Consider the following 22,676-nt stretch of genomic DNA (forward strand, 5'->3'; position numbering starts at 1 on the left):
TCAGGCGATATTCCTGCCTCAGCCTCCTGAGAAACTGGGATTACAGGCATGCATCACCACGCTTGGCTAATTTTTGTATTTTTAGTAGAGACGGGCTTCACCGTGTTGGTCAGGCTGGTCTCGTACTCCTGACTTTATGATTTGCCTGCCTTGGCCTCCCAAAGTGCTGGCATTACAGGCGTGAGCTACTACACCCGGCCAATCAGGAAATCTTCTAACTATAAGAACTGAAAACGCCATGGCTTCTACAGAAAATATGTTTACATCAAATACAATCTTGGGAAAAATTAAAAAATAGATCTCCTACTCCTTAAAGGGAAAGCTCTAAACAACAGTTTATTGTACCGTTTTTATAACCAAAGTAAGAATAAGCCTTTGGATTCTGTCATGGGTTGAACTGTGTAACCCCAAAATTTATATACTGAAGTCTTAACCCCCAGCACTTCAGACTGTGACTTTTGTGGACACAAGATCCTTGCCAAGTGTAATTAGTTAATATGAGGCCATGCTGGAGCAGGGTGGCCCCCAATCCAACACAAATGGTGTCCTTAGGAAAAGGGGAGATTTGGAGACCAGCACCCACACAAGGAGGACACCATGTGAACTGAAAGTGAAGGCAGAGATGGGGTGAAGCATCCACAAACCAAGGAACAGAAAAGATCACTGGCAGCCCCCAGAGGCCAGGGACAGGCCTCAGCAGTTCCCTCACAGCCTCAGAAGGAACCCACCCTGCGACACCCTGATCCTGGACTTCCTGCCCGTGAAGATGTGAAAGCATACATCTCTGTTGAGGCCACCCAGTTTGTGGCTTGCTGTCACACCCCCCCAGCAAACAAATCAAGTATGCAAAACGCAAAGCCTCAATGGATAAATACCTTCATTTTACTCCAAGGATAAGAATTAACTTTGACTCAGAAGATCAGTCATCTATTTGAGTTTCCCAAGAACAAACAAGTAGGACTGCTCCTCTCACGTGCTTGTTCATTTCAGTTAGTTAAGGCCATGGAATGAATTCCATCTCAGAGGTCCTCCAGCCCTGGAGCTCCAAAGGCTTTAAATAACTTAAAACATTTCTGCACGAAAAAGGCTGCACAACACTGACCGCACAGACTGAGGGCGCCTCAGTATCGGTACTTGGTGGAGTAGTCCTTGGGGGACACCACCAGGCCGCGGCCTTTGCGGGCCCCGCGGTACACTGTCTCGATGATGTCGACCATCTCCTGCTTGTCCTCCATGGCCCAGTTAATCTTGTTGTTGTTGCCAGTCCCCAGGTCAATCATGATGTGCTTGTTCCTGCAGAGAAACACGGACATCCATTCTCATGAAAACCTCTTTAAAATGTCTACATGTGTCTGTAAAAATGCAATGTGTTGTCCACCATGCTTTTTCCTGCATTTTTCTGTATTTAGGACAAATATTCTAAGGGGAAATTAAAAGATCAAAGGAGGGCAGGCGCAGTGGCCCATGCCCGTAATCCCAGAACTTTGGGAGGCTGAGGCAGGAGGACCACTCGAGACCCGGAGTTCCAGACCAGCATGGATAACAACACGAGACCCCCATATAATTTGCACTCATTCACCTGATAAAAACTCAGTTTTTCACGGTGCTCTTCTGAGCACTGACATAAATTCTATTAAAAGCCCTACAAGGCCTGGCGCGGTGGCTCACGCCTATAATCCCAGCACTTTGGGAGGCCGATCTAAGATGGCCATTTAGGAACAGCTCAGGATTGCAGCTCCCAGTGAAAGCGCAGAGGGTGAGTGGACGCTGCATTTTTATTGCCCATAGACTAGGAAATTCCCAGGCGGAGGAGCCCCACGGGTCGCCAGTGCGTCTGCTTTGTCAGCACCCCGGCAGCGGTTCTCCACACAAAATACACTGGTCCGGGTGCCCTTTTGGCTGGCGATTGGAGTCACGGGAAGTCGCCCATTCATCTGTTTAAAAAGGGGACTGAACAGGGAACCAGGACAGTAGAATCCAGGGCAAAAAAAGCCCCACGAATCTCAGTGCCACTGTTTAAGACAGCGCAGTGAGTTGCCACACAGGAAAACACACAGATCCTGGCCCCTCAACGGGCAACTGGAATACCAACTTAAAAAAAAAAAAAGGCTCTGAGGCAAGTAGCCAGGTAATCAAGCTCAGCTGGTCCCACCCCCTCAAAAGAACAGCAATCAGAAACTCTCTGGATTGAGAGTTTCACAGCAAGCGCAGCTGAACCCAGGACGGTCCAGCTCTGTGGGGGAGGGGCGTCCGCCATTACCGAGGCACTCCAACACTAAGGAGGTAGTCAGCCAATGCCGAGGCAGCCCGCCATTACAGAGAGAGTCCGCCAATAGAGAGGTGGGCCACCATTGCCGAGGCAGTTCTAACTACTCCCATATAAACAGGACTGCAGGGAAGTTCACTTGGCAGCTGGGCGGAGCCCACAGCAGCTCAGCAAAGTCTCTACAGGCAGACAGTGACTAGGGTGCATCATTGCTGGGCAGGGCAGCTCTGAAGGAAAAAAAAAAAAAGAAGGCAGCAGCACAACGGAAACTCATAAATAAAGCCCTAAATCCCTGGGACAGAGCACCTGGGAACAAAAAGCGCTTTATGAGTTCTGCTGCAGCAGACCTAAACATACCTGCCCAGCAGCTCTGAATGAACAACAGAGCTCACAGCTCAGCATGTGAGCTCCTATATAGAACAGACTGTCTCCTAAAGCAGCTCCCTGACCCCTGTATATCCAAAGAGCCACCTCATAAAGGAGAGATCAGACTGACATTTGGCGGGTATTCTTCTGGGACAAAGACAGCAGAAGAAGAAAACTGGTAACAACCCTTACTGTTCTGCAGCTGCTGCAGGTGATCCCCAGGCAAGCACAGCCTGGAGTGGACCTCAGCAGACCTACAGCAGAGGGGCCAGACTGTCAGAAGGAAAACCAAGAAACAGAAATAACCTCATCATCAACAAACAGAACGTCCACTCAGAGACCCAATCTGAAAGCCAGCAACTACAAAGACGACAGGTGGATAAATCCATAAAGATGGGAAGAAACCAGCACAAAGAGGATGAAAACACCCGAAACCAGAACACCTCTCCTCCTCCAAGGGATCACAACTCCTCACCGGCAAGGGAACAAGGTTGGAGGGAGAATGAGTGTGATGAAACGACAGAATCAGACTTCAAAAGGTGGGTAGTAAGAAACTTCTGTGAACTAAAAGAACATGTTCTAACCCAATGCAAAGAAACTAAGAACCTTGAAAAAAGATTTGACAAAATGCTAATGAGAATGGACAAAATAGAAAGGAATATTAGTGAATTGATGGAGCTGAAAAACACAACACGAGAACTTCGCGAAGCATGCATAAGTTTCAACAGCTGAATTGACCAAGCAGAAGAAAGGATATCAGAGGTCGAAGATCAACTCAATGAAATAAAACGGGAAGGCAAGAATAGGGAAAAAAGGGTAAAAAGGAATGAACAAAGTCTCCAAGAAAAGACCTAATCTATGTTTGATAGGTGTACCTGAATGCGACGAAGAGAATGAATCCAAGCTGGAAAATACTCTTCAGGATATTATCCAGGAAAACTTCCCCAACCTAGGATGGTAGGCCAATATTCAAGTCCAGGAAATACAGAGACCACCACAAAGATATTCCTCAAGAAGAGCAACCCCAAGGCACATAATCGTCAGATTCACCAGGGTTGAAATGAAGGAGAAAATACTAAGGGCAGCCAGAGAGAAAGGTCGGGTTACCCACAATGGGAAGCTCATCAGACTCACAGCAGATCTCTCGGCAGAAACCCTACAAGCCAGAAGAGAGTGGGGGCCAATATTCAACATCCTTAAAGAAAAGAACTTGCAACCCAGAATCTCCTATCCAGCCAAACTAAGCTTCATAAGTGAAGGAAAAATAAAATCCTTTGTGAACATGCAAGTACTCAGAGATTTCGTCACCACCAGGCCTGCTTTACAAGAGCTCCTGAAAGAGGCTCTTCACATACAAAGGAACAACCAGTACCAGCCACTTCAAAAACATGCCAAATGGTAAAGAGAATCAACACAATGAAGAATCCGCATCAACTAATGGGCAAAACAGCCAGCTAGCACCAAAATGGCAGTATCAAATTCACACATAACAATATTAACCTTAAATGTAAATGGACTAAATGCCCCAATCAAAAGACACAGACTGGCAACTTGGATAAAAATCCAAAACCCATCAGTGTGCTGTATCCAGGAAACTCATCTCACATGCAAGGATACACGAAGGCTCAAAATAAAGGGATGGAGCAAAATTTACCAAGCAAATGGAGAGCAAAAAAAAAAGCAGGAGTTGCAATTCTCATCTCTGATAAATTAGACTTTAAAGCAACAAAGATCAAAAGAGACAAGGACATTACATAATGGTAAAAGGATCAATGCAACAAGAAGAGCTAACGATCCTAAATATATACACACCCAATACAGGAGCACCCAGATACATAAGGCAAGTTCTTAATGACTTACAAAGAGACTTAGACTCCCACATAATTATAGAGGGAGACTTTAACACCCCATTGTCAATATTAGACAGATCAACCAGACAGAAAATTAACAAGGATATCCAGGACTTGAACTCAGACCTGGACCAAGCAAACCTAATAGACATTTACAGAACTCTCCACCCCAAATACACAGAATATACATTCTTCTCAGCACCACATCACACCTACTCTAAAATTGACCACATAATTGGTAGTAAATCACTCCTCAGCAAATGCAAAAGAACGGAAATCATAACCAACAGTCTCTCAGACCACAGTGCAATCGAGTTAGAACTGAGAATGCAGAAACTAACTCAGAACTGCACAGCTTCATGGAAACTGAACAACTGGCTTTTGAATGTTGACTGGATAAACAATGAAATGAAGGCAGAAATAAAGATGTTCTTCGAAACCAACAAGAATGAAGACACAACATACCAGAATCTCTGGGACACATTTAAAGCAGTCTCAAAGGAAAATATATAGCAATAAGTGCCCACATGAGAAGCAAGGAGAGATCAAAAATTGACACCCCATAGTCAAAATTGAAAGAGCTAGAGGAGCAAGATCAAAAAACCTCAAAACCTAGCAGAAGACAAGAAATAGCTAAGATCAGAGCAGAACTGAAGGAGATAGAGACACAAAAACCCCTTCAAAAAATCAACAAATCCAGGAGCTGGTTTTTTGAAAAGATCAACAAAATAGACCACTAGCCAGATTAATAAAAAAGAAAAGAGAGAATAACCAAATTGATGCGATAAAAAACGCTAAAGGGGATATCATCACAGATTCCACAGAAATTCAAACCATAATCAGAGATTACTACAAACAACTCTATGCACATAAACTAGTAAACCTGGAAGAAATGGATAAATTCCTGGATACTTGCCTCCTCCCAAGCCTAAACCAGGAAGGAGCCAGAACCCTGAATAGACCCATAACAAGGTCTGAAGTTGAGGCAGCAATTAAGAGCTTACCACCCAAAAAAAGCCGAGGTCCAGACGGGTTGAGAGGCAAATTCTACCAGACTTACAAAGAGGAGCTGGTACCATTCCTTCTGAAACTATTCCAAACAATACAAAAAGAGGGAATTCTTCCCAAGTCATTTTATGAGACCATCATCATCCTGATACCAAAACCCAGCAGAGACTCAACAAGAAAAGAAAACTTCAGGCCAATATCCATGATGAACATAGAAGCAAAAATCTTCAAAAAAAATACTGGCAAGCCGATTGCAACAGCATATCAAAAAGCTTACCCACCATGATCAAGTAGGATTCATCCCGGGGATACAAGGCTGGTTCAACATACGCAAGTCTATAAACGTAATTCACCACATAAACAGAACCAAAGACGAAAACCACATGATTATCTCAATTGATGCAGAGAAGGCCTTTGACAAAATTCAACAGCCCTTTATGCTAAAAACCCTCAATAATTGGGAGGCCGAGGCGGGTGGATCACGAGGTCGAGAGATCAAGACCATCCTGGTCAACACGGTGAAACCCCGTCTCTACTAAAAATACAAAACATTAGCTGGGCATGGTGGTGTGTGCCTGTAATCCCAGCTACTCAGGAGGCTGAGGCAGGAGAATTGCCTGAACCCAGGAGGCGGAGGTTGCGGTGAGCCGAGATCGCGCCATTGCACTCCAGCCTGGGTAACAAGAGTGAAACTCCGTCTCAAAAAAAAAAAAAAAAAAAAAACCCCTCAATAAGCTAGGTATTGACAGAACGTATCTCAAAATAATAAAAGCTATTTACGACAAACCAACAGCCAATATCATACTGAATGGGCAAAAACTGGAAGCATTCCCCTTGAAATGTGGCACCAGACAAGGATGTCCTCTCACCACTCCTATTCAATATAGTACTGGAAGTTCTAGCCAGAGCAATCAGGCAAGAAAAAGAAATAAAGGGTATTCAAATAGGAAAGGAGGAAGTCAAATTGTCTCTATTTGCAGACAACATGATTGAATATCTAGAAGACCCCATCGTCTCAGCCCCAAATCTCCTGAAACTGATAAGTAACTTCTGCAAAGTCTCAGGATACAAAATCAATGTGCAAAAATCACATGCATTCCTATACACCAATAACAGAGCCAAAGCAAGAACGAACTACCATTCACAATTGCTACAAAGAGAATAAAATACCTAGGAATAAAACTAACAAGGAACGTAAGGACCTCTTCAAGGTGAACTACAAGCCACTGCTCAACAAAATAAGAGAGGACACAAACAGATGGAGAAACATTCCATGTTCATGGTTAGGAAGAATCAATATCATGAAAATGGCCATACTGCCCAAAGTAATTTACACATTCAACGCTATCCCCATCAAGCTACCAATGACCTTCTTCACAGAGTTGGAAAAAAACACCTTAAACTTCATATGAAACCAAAAGAGAGCCCGCATAGCCAAGTCAATTCTAAGCAAAAAGAACAAAGCTGGAGGCATCACACTACTGGACTTCAAACTATGCTACAAGGCTACAGTAATCAAAACAGCATGGTACTCGTACCAAAACAGAGATATAGACCAATGGAACAGAACAGAGGTCTCAGAGGCAACACGACATATCTACCACCATCTGATCTTTGACAAACCAGACAAAAACAAGCAATGGGGAAAGGATTCCCTGTTTAATAAATGGTGTTGAGAAAACTGGCTAGCCGTGTGCAGAAAGCAGAAAGTGGACCCCGTCCTGACACCTTACACTAAAATTAACTCCAGATGGATTAAAGACTTAAACATAAGACCTAACACCATAAAAACCCTAGAAGAAAATCTAGGCAAAACCATTCAGTACATAGGCATAGGCATGGACTTCATGACCAAGACACCAAAAGCATTGACAACAAAAGCCAAAATAGACAAATGGGACCTAATCAAACACCACAGCTTCTGCACAGCAAAAGAAACAGTCATTAGAGTGGATCAGCAACCAACAGAATGGGAAAAAATTTTTGCAGTTTACCCATCTGACAAAGGGCTGATATCCAGAATTTACAAAGAACTAAAACAGATTTACAAGAAAAAAACAAACAAGCCCATTCAAAAGTGGGCAAAGGATATGAACAGACACTTTACATGAAAGAAGACATACATGAGGCCAACAAACATACGAAAAAATGCTCATCATCACTGGTCATCAGAGAAATGCAAATCAAAACTACATTGAGATACCATCTCACGCCAGTTAGAGTGGCGATCATTAAAAAATCTAGAGACAACAGATGCTGGAGAGAATGTGGAGAAATAGGAATACTTTTACATTGTTGGTGGGAGTGTAAATTAGTTCAACCATTGTGGAAGACAGTGTGGCGATTCCTCAAGGACCTAGAAATAGAAATTCCATTTGACCCAGCAATCCCATTACTGGGTATTATATCCAAAGGATTATAAATCGTTCTACTATAAGGACACGTGCACATAAATGTTCATTGCAGCACTGTCTACTATAGCAAAGACCTGGAACTGACTGAAATGCCCATCGATGATAGACTGGACAGGGAAAATGTGGCACATATACACCATGGAATATTATGCAGCCATCAAAAACGGTGAGTTTGTGTCCTTTGTAGGTACATGGATGAACCTGGAAACTATCATTTTCAGCAAACTGACAGAAGAGCAGAACATCAAACACCACATGTTCTCACTCATAGGCGGGTGTTGAACAATGAGAACACATGGACACAGGGAGTGGAGCACTACACACTGGGGTCAGTTGGGGAGAAATAGGGGAGGGACGGTGGGGGGTGGGGAGTTGGGGAGAGATAGCAAGGGGAGAGATGCCAGATGTAGGTGATGGGGAGGAAGGCAGCAAATCACAATGCCACGTGTGTACCTATGCAACAATCTTGCATGTTCTTCATATGTACCCCAAAACCTAAAATGCAAAAAAATAAATAAATGGGGGGGGAAAAAAAAAAGAAAATTATTTAAAGGATTCACACTGATTGCCTGGTGATACAAACGATATTGGAATATGACTAACCAACTTCCTTCAAAATAACATAATCTAAAGAGATCTTGGTTACATTAAACTGACAAAATTCAATTTCAATAACAACTTTAAGATAACATACCTGAAGAAAAACATGACAGTACATGGATCGTATAACTCATACATTTTGTTGAAGTCAGGTACTTCCGTAATATCCACAAGATAAATAACTGCAAAATTTTTAACCTAAAAGGAGATTAAAAAAAAAAAAAAAAAACTGAAAAAAACACACACTTTGGCTTTCACTTTATAAATGCACAAAACCAAGAATTTGTGTGGACAGGGCAACTTTTGTTTTGTTTTGTTGAGACAAGGTCTCTCTCTGTCGTCCAGACTAGAGTACAGTGGCGTAATCATGGCTCACTGCAGGCTCAAATGATCCTCCCACCTTAGCCTCCCAAGCAGCTCAGATCACAGGCATGTGCCACCATGCCTGGCTAATTTTTGTATTTTTTGTAAAGATGGGGTTTTGCCATGTGTCCCAGGCACAAGTGATCCTCCCACCTCAGCCTCCCAAAGTGCTGAGATCACAGGAGTAAGCCACCATGCCAGGGAAATTTTCAAACTAATTCTTCAACGTTTTCCCCGTGCAGCAAACACGTGAGAAGATCATGAGACTCTATTGGGACCTTGGCCACTGGCTCCTTCTGCCTCACTTCACCATTTCCCAGAATAGTCCAGGAATTAAATTTCACTCAGGTAACAAGTTATGAAAGTCCTACAGAAAATGTCCACAGATATATCATTTATGATGATCTAGTAGTAATCATCCATAGGAACTTTTACAAATTTGTACTTTTATAAATACATAGTTACATGCATCTCACAGCTGCTCTAAAATATGCCTGTAGAATCCTGCCATCATTTCCCCTCAGTTAGTTAGGTTTGAGCACTTGCAAATACTAATAGCACCCCCAACAATACTGCATATAACGAATTTTCTGTAATTTTTTTAAATTGCAAGTTTATCAGAGATTTAGAAAAGCCAGAAAAATAAAAAGAAAATAAGATCAGCTCCAATCCCAACACCCAGGAGTGACTGCTATTATTACCTTTTTTTTTGGATGTCTCTGGCTCTGCTGCCCAGGTTGGAATGCAGTGGCGAGATCTTGGCTCACTGCAATCTGTGTCTCCTGGACTCAAGCAATCCTCCCATCTCAGCCTTCCAAGTAGCTGGGACTACAGGCACGTACCATCACACCCGGCTAATTTTTGTACAGATAAGTTTTTGCCAGTTTGCCCAGACTAGTCTTGAACTCCTGGACTCAGATGATATGCCTGCCGTGGCCTCCCAAAGCGCTGGGATTACAGACGTGAACCACCACACCCAGCAATATTTTACTATATTCTTTCCCATCTTTCTTATGGATATATTTTTAATAATTTGTTCATACTATTTCTGTTCCTACATAGCAAAATGTGGTCATACTGTGATCATACTACAATATTTTGTAGACTGCTTTAATTATGAGCATTCTTTTACATACATTACCTACTTTCCAAAAATGGAAGACTTTTATGGCTGCGTGATTCATCAAATGACTATGCCATTACTTTACCATTTGATATGGTTTGGATATTTGTCCCTGCCCAAATCTCAGGTTGAAGCATAACTCCCAGTGTTGCAGGTGGGGCCTGGTGGGAGGGGCCTGGCGGGGAGGGGCCTGGAGCACGGGGTGGATTTCTCATGATCCTCTTGGTGCTGTCCTCAGGGTAAGGAGCTGTGGTTGTTTCAGTGTGTGACATTCTGCCCCAGCTTTCACCGTGTGACATGCCTGTTCCCCTTTGCCTTCCACCATGATTGGAAGGTCCTGAGGCCTTCCAGAAGCAGGTGCCAGCACCATGCTTCCTGTACAGTCTGCAGAACTGTGAGCCTATTAAATCTCTTTTCCCATAAGTTATCCGGTCTCATGTATTTCTTTATAGAAATGAGAGAAGAGCCTCCTACGCCATTTTTCTGTTATTTTCTGATTTTTCATTAACATCCATTATTTAACTGCAAACATTTCCCCCCTTAAATCTGTATACATACTTCACTATTTCCTAAGGACAAATTCCTAAAATTCTGGAAGAAAGAATATGACATTTTAAAGGCTCTTTATAAATACTGACTCAATGCCCTTTAGAAAGCTTGTAGCCACTTATATGTGTTATGAGTTAAACTGTGTCCCCAAAACCGTTGAAGTCCTAAACCCCAGTACTGAGAGCATGACCTATTTGGAAACGGTACTGCCGATGTAGTTAGTTAAGGTAAGATGAGGTCATACTGGAGTAGGTGGGCCCCTAATCTGGTGTGACTGGTGTCCTTACAGGAAAATGGCCACGTGAGGACACAGCACAGGGGCCCTGGGGGCACCAAGGACTACAGTGGCGTCTATAAGCCTAGGAGCTCCAAGAGGCTGCTGGCAGCACCAGAAGCTGGGAGCAGCACGAAGACTCTCCCTGACAGGTTTCAGAGGGACCCGGCCCAGACATCATGATGCTGGACTTCTGGTTTCCAGAATTGTGAGAAGTTTCTGTTGTTTGAAGCCCCTCAGCTTGCAGCATCCTATCACAGCAATCACAGGAAATCAATGGGATATGCACAACATTTCTCCACATAAAACTAATTCTTAAAACCTGATTGTAACTTACAGGCAAAATAATAATATCTGGGATTTGCATGAAACATGCAGCCTATAAAATGAGGGGCTAGTAACACAAGACTAGCCAAACACCGGCAAGTGTTGAAGTGGAACAATAAGAACAGAGGGGTTCTCCATATTCTCTATTTTTGGGAATATTAAAAAAAATTAAGATGGAAATTTAAACCATGGAGCAGGGTGGGGAGAGGGGGAAGGAGAAAGCTCACACCTCACAAGGACTCTACTGGCCTTCAGCTTTGGTGAAGAAAACAGAATCGGAACTCTAGTACGTGGCACACTGCATGAGCGTGTGCCTTGCCATACATCTGATTTCAAAACCCCAACGTGACGCCTGTGTTAGACATGGGCCCCTCTGGGTGCGGTCACTCTGACAACACCCGTTTCTGAAACTCTGGGTTCCTGCAATGCCCATGGTGAGAATGTGTTGGTCAGGTTGCAAGAACCCAGTTTTATTTTCATGGCAAACTAATAAACTGTCTTGGTTTGTCTTAAACAAAAAGTACTTCCCTACAGAAGCTAAAATAAATATGCCAATAAAATAAATAAAATGTTCACAGGCATTAGGAAAGTCAAAATAATATTACATTTTTATCCTTTCAATGCCTTGATCAGGGACAGATACAATAAATACCAGTAACATTAGGTTAACTTATGGAATTACCTTGCTAATATTAAATTACTTGAAATATCATTTGGACAGTGTTGTAAATTGTGTACTTAGAAAAAAGAAAGGTCACAACAAGTTTTTATCATCCCTTTTCTTTCATGTAAAAAATAGCAAATATTATAACCATCTGTGGCTTTTAATAATTTGTAGGCATTTAATAATCAGAGCACAGGGCCGGGCGAGGTGGCTCACACCTGTAACCCAGCACTTTGGGAGGCTGAGGCGGGCAGATGACTTGAGGTCAGGAGTTTGAGACCAACCTAGCCAACATAGTGCAACCCTGTCTCTACTAATAACACAAAAATTAGCCGGTGCGGGGGTGCACGCCTGTAATCCCAGCTGCTTGGGAGGCTGAGGCAAGAGAATCGCTTAAACTCAGGATGTGGAGGTTGCAGTGAGCTGAGTTACGCCACTGAACTCCAGCGTGGGGGACGGAGACTCCTCAAAATAATAGCAGCAGCAGCAGCAGCAACAACAATAATAACAATTAGAGGGCAACTAAGTAAATGTAACTCTAAAGATACAAACGTGAATCTTCTCTTGATTTCAAGCTCTGGCCTTACTGCATCAAACCCAGACAATTCTAACAGAAGCAAACTACCACGTCAAACTCATGTGCCGGGGAGATCCAAGATGGCTGATCACCAGCAGCTCGGGATTGTAGCTCCCAGTGAAAGTGCAGACAACGAGAGGACGCCACACTTTCAGACGAATTTTTGTTGCTCACGCACCAGGAGATTCCCGGCGGAGGAGCCCCACGGGTCGCCAGCGCAGCTCGTGGCCGGCAAGGCGGTTTTGCCGCTGCCTTGGTGCTGTGGTTCTTGGTGCAGAGTCAGAAAAGCACCATCAATCATAACGCCGCTGTTTTGGACGGCGCAGTGGGTTGCTCAGATTTTAGCGCTGGGAATCAACAAGTTGGACATCCACTCAGAAACCCAATTATAAAGACCACAGATGGATAAATTTATAATGAAGGGAAGAAAACAGCCTAAAAAGGCTGAGAATACCCAAAATCAGAACGCCTCTCCCTCTACAGGGGATCACAGTTCCTCATCAGCAACGGAACAAGGCCTGATGGAGAACGAGTGTGTTCCATTAACAGAAGCAGGCTTTAAAAGGTGGATGATAAGAAACTTCTGTGAATTAAAAGAACTTGTTCTAACCCAATGCAAAGAAACTAAGAACTTTGAAAAAAGGTTTGATGAAATGTTAACAAAAATACACAATTTAGAGAGGAATATAAGTGAATTAATGGAGCTGAAAAACACAACATGAGAACTTCGCGAACTATGCACAAGTTTTAACAGCCGAATCGATCAAGCAGAAGAAAAGATATCAGAAGTCGAAGACCAACTTAATGAAATAAAACAAGATGACAAGATTAGAGAAAAAAGGATAAAAAGGAACGAGCAAAGTCTCCAAGAAATATGGGACTATGTGAAAAGACTTAATCTATGCTTGATAGGTGTACATGAATGTGACGAAGAGAATCAATCTAAGCTGGAAAATACGCTTCAGGATATTATTCAGGAAAACTTTCCCAACCTAGCAAGACAGGACAATATTCAACTCCAGGTAATACAGAGAACACCACAAAGATATTCCTCAAGACGACCAACCTCAAGGCACATAATCGCCAGGTTCACCAGGGTTGAAATGAAGGAGAAAATACTGAGGGCAGCCAGAGAGAAAGGTCAGGTTACCCACAAAGGGAAGCCTATCAGACTCACAGCAGATCTCTCAGCAGAAACCCTACAAGCTAGAAGAGAGTGGGGGCCAATATTCAACATCCTGAAAGAAAAGAACTTTCAACCCAGAATTTTTACATCCAGCCAAACTAAGCTTCATAAGCGAAGGAAAAATAAAATATTTTGTGAACAAGCAAGCACTCAGAGATTTTGTCACCACCAGGCCTGCTTTACAAGAGCTTCTGAAAGAACCACTACACATAGAAAGGAACAACCAGTATCAGCCTTTCTAAAAAATACCAAAAAGTAAAGAGCATCAACATAATCAAGTATTTACATCAACTAATAGGCAAAACAGCCAGCTAACATTAAATGGCAGTATTAAACTCACATATATTATTATTAATTCTAAATTTAAATCGACTAAAACCCCCAATCCAAAGACACAGACAGGCAAAAAAAGCCAAAACCCATCAGCATGCTGCATCCAGACCCATCTCACATGCAAGGATACACAAAGACTCAAAACAAAGGGATGGAGAAAGATTTACCAACCAAATGGAGAGCAAAAATAAATAAATAAATTAAAAGCAGGAGTTGCTTTAAAGCAACAAAGATCAAAAGAAGCAAAGAAGGATATTACATAATGATAAAAGGATCAATGCAACAAGAAGAGCTAAAGATCCTAAATATATACACACCCAATACAGGAATACCCAGATATACAAGACTTATAAAGAGACTTAGACTCCCACACAATAATAGTGGGAGACTTCAACATCAGCATTAGGCAGAGCAATGAGACAGAAAGTCAACAACGATATCCAGGACTTGAACTCAAATCTGGAACAAGTAGACTTAATTAACATTTATAGAACTCTCCACTTTAAATACACAAAATATACACTCTTATCAGTACCACATCACACCTATTTACAGGTTTAAATGAAATACTGGTTGGCTGCTTGTTTGTTATTTTCTTCCCTCATTTTTTTTTTCATGTGTCTATTATTAAGCACAATTATAGGCATACCCATTTTTAGACTGCATTCTAGCCCGGGCAATAAAGCAACACCCCTGTTCTCTCTCCCTCCTCCTCCTTCTCTTCCTTCCTCTCCTTCATTATTTTTTTTTTTTTTATTCTTTTTTTTTTCTTTCGTCTTAAAAAAAAAAAAAAAAAAAAAAACTCACGTGCTGCGAGAACCTGGATGTCCTCTGATTTCACCACAGGTTTCATGAACATTTGAGAATCCGTTATGTGTCAGGCACTTCTCACTCATGGATTCTAATTCTTTCAACATCTCTAAATAGATGTCACTGATGTTTTAAGTGATAGAATTCTGGCTCAGAAACGTCATGCAACACCTGGCCGTACAGGGAACGGGCAGAGCTGCGATGCACCCTGTCTGGCTCCAACGGCTGCGCTCTGGAGACAGATCCTCCGCCAAGCCTTGACAGAATCAGCCTACCCACAGGAGGCAGGGGCAGCAGCATAGTCACAGGGTGGTGGGGAAGAATTGTCCATAGAGAATTCCACATGTAAATAGAAAGATACAGGAACAGCAGCCAGGTCTCAGATCTAGCACCCGGGCAAGGAAGCAGAGGTGCAGGACAGTGGGGTGGGGCACGCAGGTGGACTGGCCCACAGAGGACCTTTTCCACTTGGGGGATTCTGGGCTATGTATTTCTTACTTCTAAGAAAGGAGAGATTGAAGAGTTCAGTTTTGTACATACCGAGTTTGAGAAAACTAAAGGACATCCACAGAAAAAGGCCCTCCAGGTAGTGACTGGCCTGAAGCTGTACAAAGGAGTCTGGGCTGGAGAGAGGTACCTTACTGCTGCCACCTGCACGCAGCAATGACCCCAGCCAGGGCAGTGGGTGCCAGGAAAGGCTTGGGAGTTAGTGCTGAAGCCCACTGTAGAGCTGGGGGCAGGAAAGGGATGCCAGGGAGGCAGCCTCCGAAACCAAGGCAGGAAACTCCAGGGAGCTGTGCCGAGTGCCCCAGAGAGGTCACCAAAGGGCACTGGACAGGACGGGGACACTGCGGGGGCTGAAGAACTGAGGAACAGAGGACTTCAGTGTGGACAACTTTCAAGAAGCGTGGCTATGGAGAGAGAGAAGTTGCTGTGGGACTTGAGAGTTGAGGTAGGAAAGGCTGGAAGAGGCAGGCAGAGGGGAGCTCCCCAGACCCCCACTCTCCTCTTTTCTTGGTGAAATGGCATCTACGGGGTGACTGGAGAAGCATGAGCTGAGGGCAAAGATCAGCAGACGTCCAGCAGCATCTGCTGGTGGCAGTTATTTCCACGATGACTGAGCACTTGGAGGAGAAGCTGGGTAAGTGCAGCCCCACTGCTCTGCCAAATCATCCTGTGACTTCCTCAACAAAGGCTGCTTTTTTTTTCCCCCAGACAGGGTCTCACTCTGTCGTCCAGGCTGGAGTGCAGTGGCATGATCTTGGCTCACTGCAACCGCTGCCTCCCGGCTTCCAGAGATCCTCCTACCTCAGCCTCCCAAGCAGCTGGGACTACAGGCACCCGCTACCACATCTGGCTAAGTTTTGTATTTTCACCATGTTGGCCAAGCTGGTCTCAAACTCCTGACCTCAGCTGATCTGCCCACCTTGGCCTCCCAAAATTCTGGGATTACAGGTGTGAGCCACTACGTCAGCCTCAAATAGTTTTTAAATTCTTTGATTCCTCTACAATTATAAGTACCTTTTCCCAACTCTGTTGCCTACACACCTCATAAGTATGCTTTCTTTTTCTTTTTCTATTTTTTTTTTGAGACGGAGTCTTGCTCTGTCACCAGGCTGAAGTGCAGTGGCGCAATCTCAGGTCACTGCAACCACTGCCTCCCAGGTTCAAGTGATTCTCCTGCCTCAGCCTCCTGAGTAGCTGGGACTATAGGTACGTGCCACCATGCCCAGCTAACTTTTTTGTATTTTTAGTAGAGACAGGGTTTTGCCATGTTGGCCAGAATGGTCTCGATCGGCTGACCTTGTGATCCACCAGCCTGGCTTCCCAAAGTGCTGGGATTACAGGCGTGAAACACCACGCCCGACCGCTTTCTTTCTCTTTAGGCAAGTCAGTTATTAAAGTGCTCAGCAGTTCTTCCACATGCCTTTAGGTCCACCTCCAAGCTACAATGAAATAACTACAAAACACACAGCCAAAGGCTGGCAGATGATACCAACCACTGTTCTACACTTTTGTACGGAGTCCCTCAACCAGCTAAGAAAACACCGGAAATTCTGGAAAAAGTGTTCTGGGGAGTTGATCAGCACAACAAATTTTTGAAATGTCTATTTTTTACATTTTTAGGTAATTCATTTCAAAGCCATCAAAAAAACTGAGTAACTTGATTTCCTAAATTAATATTTGCCCTAATCAGCTCTCACAATAATTCTTTTGCAAACTTAGTAATGCCATTGTCATTACTATGATTACTTCTCTCACATTACTATGTGACAGGAGTACTCTAGAAAACTATTAATCCCACAACAACCCTATGAGTTAGGCACAAGCATCCCCTTTTCACAGGTGAGATGATGTACAGGGCCAAGTTTGTAAAGTTCACGCAGTTACGAAGGACCAAGAGCCCAGCTAGAGCCTGCACCCTCAACCACCGCTCAATACTACCCCTCATACCCTGCTGCTAGCTACAAGACTGTTTCTTATCCAGAGACAAAAATCCACAGGAAACACCAAAAATCATTCTGCTTGTTCCTACAAGATTCCTCATCTAGCTGAATGAGATTCCTCATCTAGCTGAATGCTGACTCCTGCTGGTTCAATGGACGTGCTGTGATCCTTAACATGACCCTGAAGATAGACCCCCCCCCCAATAAGCACCTATGAAATTACATAAACATCTCTCTGCCTTATGCACTATTTCATCACAATGTACCATCATGGACCAGGCATGGTGGCTCACACTTGTAATCCCAGAATTTTGGTAGGCTGAGGTGAGTGGCTCACTTGAGGCCAGGAGTTTGAGACCAGCCTGGCCCACATGGCAAAACCCCGTCTCTACCAAAAATACAAAATTAGCAGGGTGTGGTGGTGATGCAGGCCTATAGTCCCAGCTACTCGGGAGGCTGAGGTTGCAGTGAGCTGAGACTGTGGCACTGTACTCCAGCCAAAAACAAAAAGAATGTACTATCATGAGTCAGTAATATTACTGAAGAATGTTTCTGTTTATTTTAGAGATGGGATCTCGCTCTGTCACCCAGGGTGGAGTGCAATGGCACGATTACAGTTTACCGCAGCCCTGAACTGGGCTCATCTCCCTTCTCAGCCTACTGAGAAGCAGGGATTACAGGCACGTGTCACAATGCCCAACTAACTCAGGCTATTTTAAACTCATTTGCATGGGCTTTTTTTTTTTTTTTTGAGACAGAGTCTCACTCTGTCTCCCAGGCTGGAGTGCAGTGGCATGATCTCGGCTCACTGCAACCTCCACCTTCCAGGTTCAAGCAATTCTCTTACCTCAGCCTCCCGAGTAGCTGGGATTACAGGTGCACACCACCATGCCAGGCTAACTTTTTCAATTTTTTTTTTTTTAGTAGAGACAGGGTTCTGCTGTGCCGGCCAGGCTGGTCTCGAACTCCTGACCTTGTGATCTACCCGCCTCAGCCTCCCAAAGTGCTGGGATTACATCTGTGAGCCATCGTGCCTGGCCTGCATGGGGTTTTTAACACAAAAATTAAACGTCCCATTCGGTATTCTCACCCATCATGAGATTTAGGAACAGTGAACCCCAAAGCATTACTGTGACAAACTTTTCCCACAAAATGGAAAGACAGCTCAAAGGTACATGAATGAAACTGTCCCTCTTCAAAACTGTGCATAAAATCAGCTGCTAAATAGAAAACTTTTTTTTTGGACACAGTCTTGCTCTGTCGCCCAGGCTGGAGTACAGTGGTGAGATCTCAGCTCACCACAACCTCTGCCTCCTGGGTTCAAGCGATTCTCCTGTCTTGGCCTCCTGAGTAGCTGGGATTACAGGTGTGTGCCACCACGCGAGCTAATTTTTGTAGCAACAGGGTTTCACTATGTTGGCCAGGCTGGTCTCAAGCTCTTGACATCATGATCCACCCGCCTCGGCCTCCCAAAGTGCTGGGATTACAGACGTCAGCCACTGTGCCTGGCCGATCTTATTTATTTATTATTTATTTTTTGAGACAGCGTCTCACTCTGTTGCCCAGGCTGGCATGCAGTGGTGCAATCAGAGCTCATCACAGCCTTCAACTCCAGGACTCACATCCTCCTGCCGTGGCCTACCGAGTAGCTGGGACCCCAGACACCTGCCACCATGCCCAGCTAAAGTTTGCATTTTTTGTACAGACAGGGTTTCATCATGTGGCCTGGGTTGGTCTCAAACTCCTGGGCTCAAGGGAACCACCCACCTCGGCCTCCCAGAGTGCTGGGAACACAGGCATGTGACACAGTGCCCAGCCGAAAACTTTATTTTTTATTATCACTTTATCAAATGAATTGCCCCACACTTATTAGCAAACCCTAGGCACCTGTGAAATCATTAAGCATAGCTCTGTTTCCAGTCTAATTTTCTTCCTGAAGTTTACAGCTCAACTCCAATCCAGCATGAGGTCAAGTGGGCCCTGCAGAAGCAGCAAATCAATACAACACATCTAGGAGAAATCCTATCAAGTCCCGCCTGAACATTTGCAACTTTTACTCACTTTAAAACTGCTGGGATATCCAGACAGGACTCATAACAAGATAAGGAAGATTCCTCATTGTCTGCCATTTCTGCACAGGGAAATTTTTAAATAGTTATATTGTTCTTTATACTAAAACCTTACATTTCAAAAATTCCTGTTGAGCTTCCCCAAAAAGGGCTTCCAGAATTAGGAAGTCATGTTTTACCCATATACTAAGTAGAAAATAAAACCTAATAGTCTTTTAATGCATTTCAGGTTTGCACATACAGGGTCTCAGTCCTGTTGCCCAGGCTGGAGTTCAATGGTGTAATCATGGCCCACTGCAGCCTTGAGTTCCCAGGCTCAGGTGATTCTCCTACTTCAGCCTCCCAAGTAGTTAGGACTACAGGCACACGCCACCACACCTGGCTAATTTTTTGTACTTTTAATAGAGAAGGGATTTCACCATATTGTCCAGGCTGGTCTCAAATTCCTGGGCTCAAGTGATCTGCCCACATTCTTCTCCCAAACTGCTGGGATTATAGGGGTGAACCACCATGCCTCACCTAGATTTGAGCTTTTAATAACTACACTATAATATTTGCATTAAAAATTAATAAAAGCAACCCAAATTTTTGCACAAAAACAAAAATCAGACTATTTTAAAAGACCAAAAAAAAAAAGAAAGAAAAAAACCCCAAAGTGAGCTCATTAAGTGTGTGTCCACTATGTATGTCCACTAGTGATACAGCGATTCAGTGTGTAACAGACATGAAGGAACTGGGGAAAAAAACAAATCTGCCAAAGACCCTAACCACTTACATTAACACCTAAAATCTGTTTCCTAGCTAGGAGTATCTTGCTGAGCTCTGCTTGGATGTGATGAGACAAAGGCCCTCACGTCTCCAGCTGTCTTAGCCTCAGGCGGCCAGGCAGCAGGATCTGAACACCACCTGATGTTTATGCCACCACTTGCAAGGCAGAACAGTGAGAGATTCTAGAACTCATAACTCAAAGTCAATACAGCAGTGATTTACCTATTGGGAAACTGTTCTTAGTCAATTCTTCGCTGGATTTCCATTATCTGCCCTTGTCCACTACAGCTCAAGCAATGAAAAACTGATGCCATGGCACTGCCTCACTCCTCATCTCTAATCCCTGGCTGGCAGGACCCCCAGTGTGTGAGAGAAGTGCTGCTCTCCTGAGTTCCCTAGGTAACTCCTCGAGTGGTCAGCGTCTTGGTGTCCAAGAGGAAGAGGCTGGGAGACGGCTGGTAATCAAAGCACTCCTCCTCCGTCCATGACCCGCACTGAAGGGTTTCTCAGTGTGTGGTTCAAAGTCAAGTCACGCCAGACGTGGTGGCTCAAGCCTGTAATCCCAGCACTTTGGGAGGCCGAGGCGGGTGGATCACAAGGTCAAGAGATGGAGACCATCCTGGTCAACGTTGGTGAAACCCCATCTCTACTAAAAATACAAAACATTAGCTGGGCATTGTGGTGGGTGCCTGTAATCCCAGCTACTCAGGAGGTTGAGGCAGGAGAATTGCCTGAACCCAGGAGGCGGAGGTTGCGGTGAGCCGAGATCGCGCCATTGTACTCCAGCCTGGGTAACAAGAACGAAACTCCGTCTCAAAAAAAAAAAAAAAAAAAATGTGAAGTCACATCGGAATTCCCTGAGGGGCTTCTTTAAAAAGCCATTTCTGAAAAAAATAAAAAAATTAAAAAAAAAAAAAAAAGCCATTTCTGGACTTCACCCATACCCATAGAATCAGAATCTCTGATGCATCTTAGTAAGCACTCCAAGAGAGTCTTGTGATAACTAAAATATACCAACAGCTCCTAACATCATGCCTCTCCTACTAAATAAGAAATAGCAAAAATTAATAAATGGCAGTCCAGATAGTCTTTCCTTTCCTGAATATAAAATATATCCTTATATCTGTTATTCTTTACTCAAAGGAGTTATTTTAACCAGCCTACTTTAGCATTTGTGAAAGATAGCTTCAATGTTACTTTTACTCTTCATTAAAAAGAATAACCTCTCAAATTACTTATGGAAAATTAATATGGCAGGTATTTTATTAACACCCTAGTATTTTTGCTCTTTGCCCTATTGCTACGGCTGCAAAACCCAAATAAAAGTCATCCTAAAATTGCTATGAGGAACCAAAAAAAAAGAATGAAACCTCTGGTTATAAAATAGTGTCCTAGAAGTTTTATCGTCAGCAAGTAAGTACCAAGGCCACTCAGTGTACTAATATTAGAAATGCAGGGCCGTGGCTCACGCCTGTAATCCCAGCACTTTGGAAGGCCGAGGCAGGTGGATGACAAGGTCAGGAGTTCAAGACCAGCCTAGCCAACATGGCGAAACCCCAACTGCACTAAAAACACAAAAATTAGCTGGGCATGGTGGGGCGTGCCTCTAATCCCAGCTACTCAGGAGGCTGAGGCAGGAGAATCGCTTCAACAGGGACCCGGGAGGCGGAGGTTGCAGGGAGCCGAGATCGCTCCACAGTATTCCAGCCTGGACTACAGTGCAAGACTCCTCCGTCTCAAAAATAATAACTCAGAAAACTAGTTCTAACAAAGCATATTTCTATTTTCTCCTGTCTTTTTTTGCATCTTAATCACTCTAAGCTATAAATTACACGACTTACAAAAATCGTGGTGGGATGAAGAAAACACCAATAGAAAAACAGATTTCTTGGCTAGTAACATGAAAGTTCTGCTTTATATATACAACAAATAAATAAGGTGCCAAAAAATGACATCCTTTTAAGGATCCGCACTCTCAATAAAATGTGCAATCGTATTTTGTTCACTGCACTGTAAGTTTGGAAAAAACGCCTTATCAACAGAAATAATTAATTCATTTCAGGAGAAGGGTATCATAAACCCTTTAAACTGTGAAAAAATATAGGCGCTCTCCCCAGAAAAAGGCGGGAAACGCCGGCCCAGTCCCCGGGAGCGCTCGCCGGGACGCCGGCGCCACCGCCCCTTCTCGGGGAACGGCTCGCGCCCCCACGGGAGGTCAGCAGGGCGGAGGCGCGGCGGGCAGGGTGGGGTCCGGCGCGCTACCTTCTCGGCGATGCTGTACAGGACCTCGTCCATCTTCATGCACGTGGGGTCCCAGTCGTGGCCGAAGCGGATGACCACCACGCGGTCCTCCTCCGACAGGATGGCCTGGTCCACCTGCCAGCCGTTGTGCAGGTGCGGGAGCATGTACGACATGGCGGCCTGCGCGCTTGCCGCGGCCTAAGGCCGGGCGCCAGGGAGGGCCCCGCGCAATGGGCACGGCCGGCCCTCGCTCCCCGGCCTCCACCGCCCGAGGCTCGCGCACTACACGCACTCCCGCCAGTACCAGCAAGCTCCACTGGGACTGCCGAAAGGCGGAACCTCTGGGCGCCCACGCACCAACGCCGTGCGTGAGGACGCCATGCGCGTACAGGCGCCGTCCGTGCGGACGTCATGCGCGTACAGGCGCCGTGCGTGCCGACG

General features: G+C 44.4%; 1 protein-coding gene across 2 annotated transcripts; it reads right to left on the reverse strand.

Moving 5' to 3' along the window:
• Positions 1-859: 859 nt before the first annotated feature.
• TXNL4A (thioredoxin like 4A) lies at positions 860-22,643 on the reverse strand. Of its 2 annotated transcripts, none has more exons than XM_032293802.1 (3): positions 22,540-22,643; positions 8,599-8,702; positions 860-1,293 (listed from the first exon to the last, which is right to left on the reverse strand). In XM_032293802.1, the coding sequence occupies exons 2-3, from the start codon at positions 8,640-8,642 to the stop codon at positions 1,122-1,124; spliced, it is 216 nt and encodes a 71-aa protein (XP_032149693.1). In that variant the 5' UTR covers positions 8,643-8,702; positions 22,540-22,643; the 3' UTR covers positions 860-1,121. The 2 variants fall into 2 exon arrangements, with proteins under 2 accessions (XP_032149693.1, XP_032149692.1); XM_032293801.1 differs by having other exon boundaries at positions 22,257-22,606.
• Positions 22,644-22,676: the final 33 nt, after the last annotated feature.

This window comes from Sapajus apella, unplaced genomic scaffold, assembly GCF_009761245.1.
Source record: "Sapajus apella isolate SASKATOON/1434 unplaced genomic scaffold, GSC_monkey_1.0 scaffold30, whole genome shotgun sequence".
NCBI classification, from domain to species: Eukaryota; Metazoa; Chordata; class Mammalia; order Primates; family Cebidae; genus Sapajus; species Sapajus apella.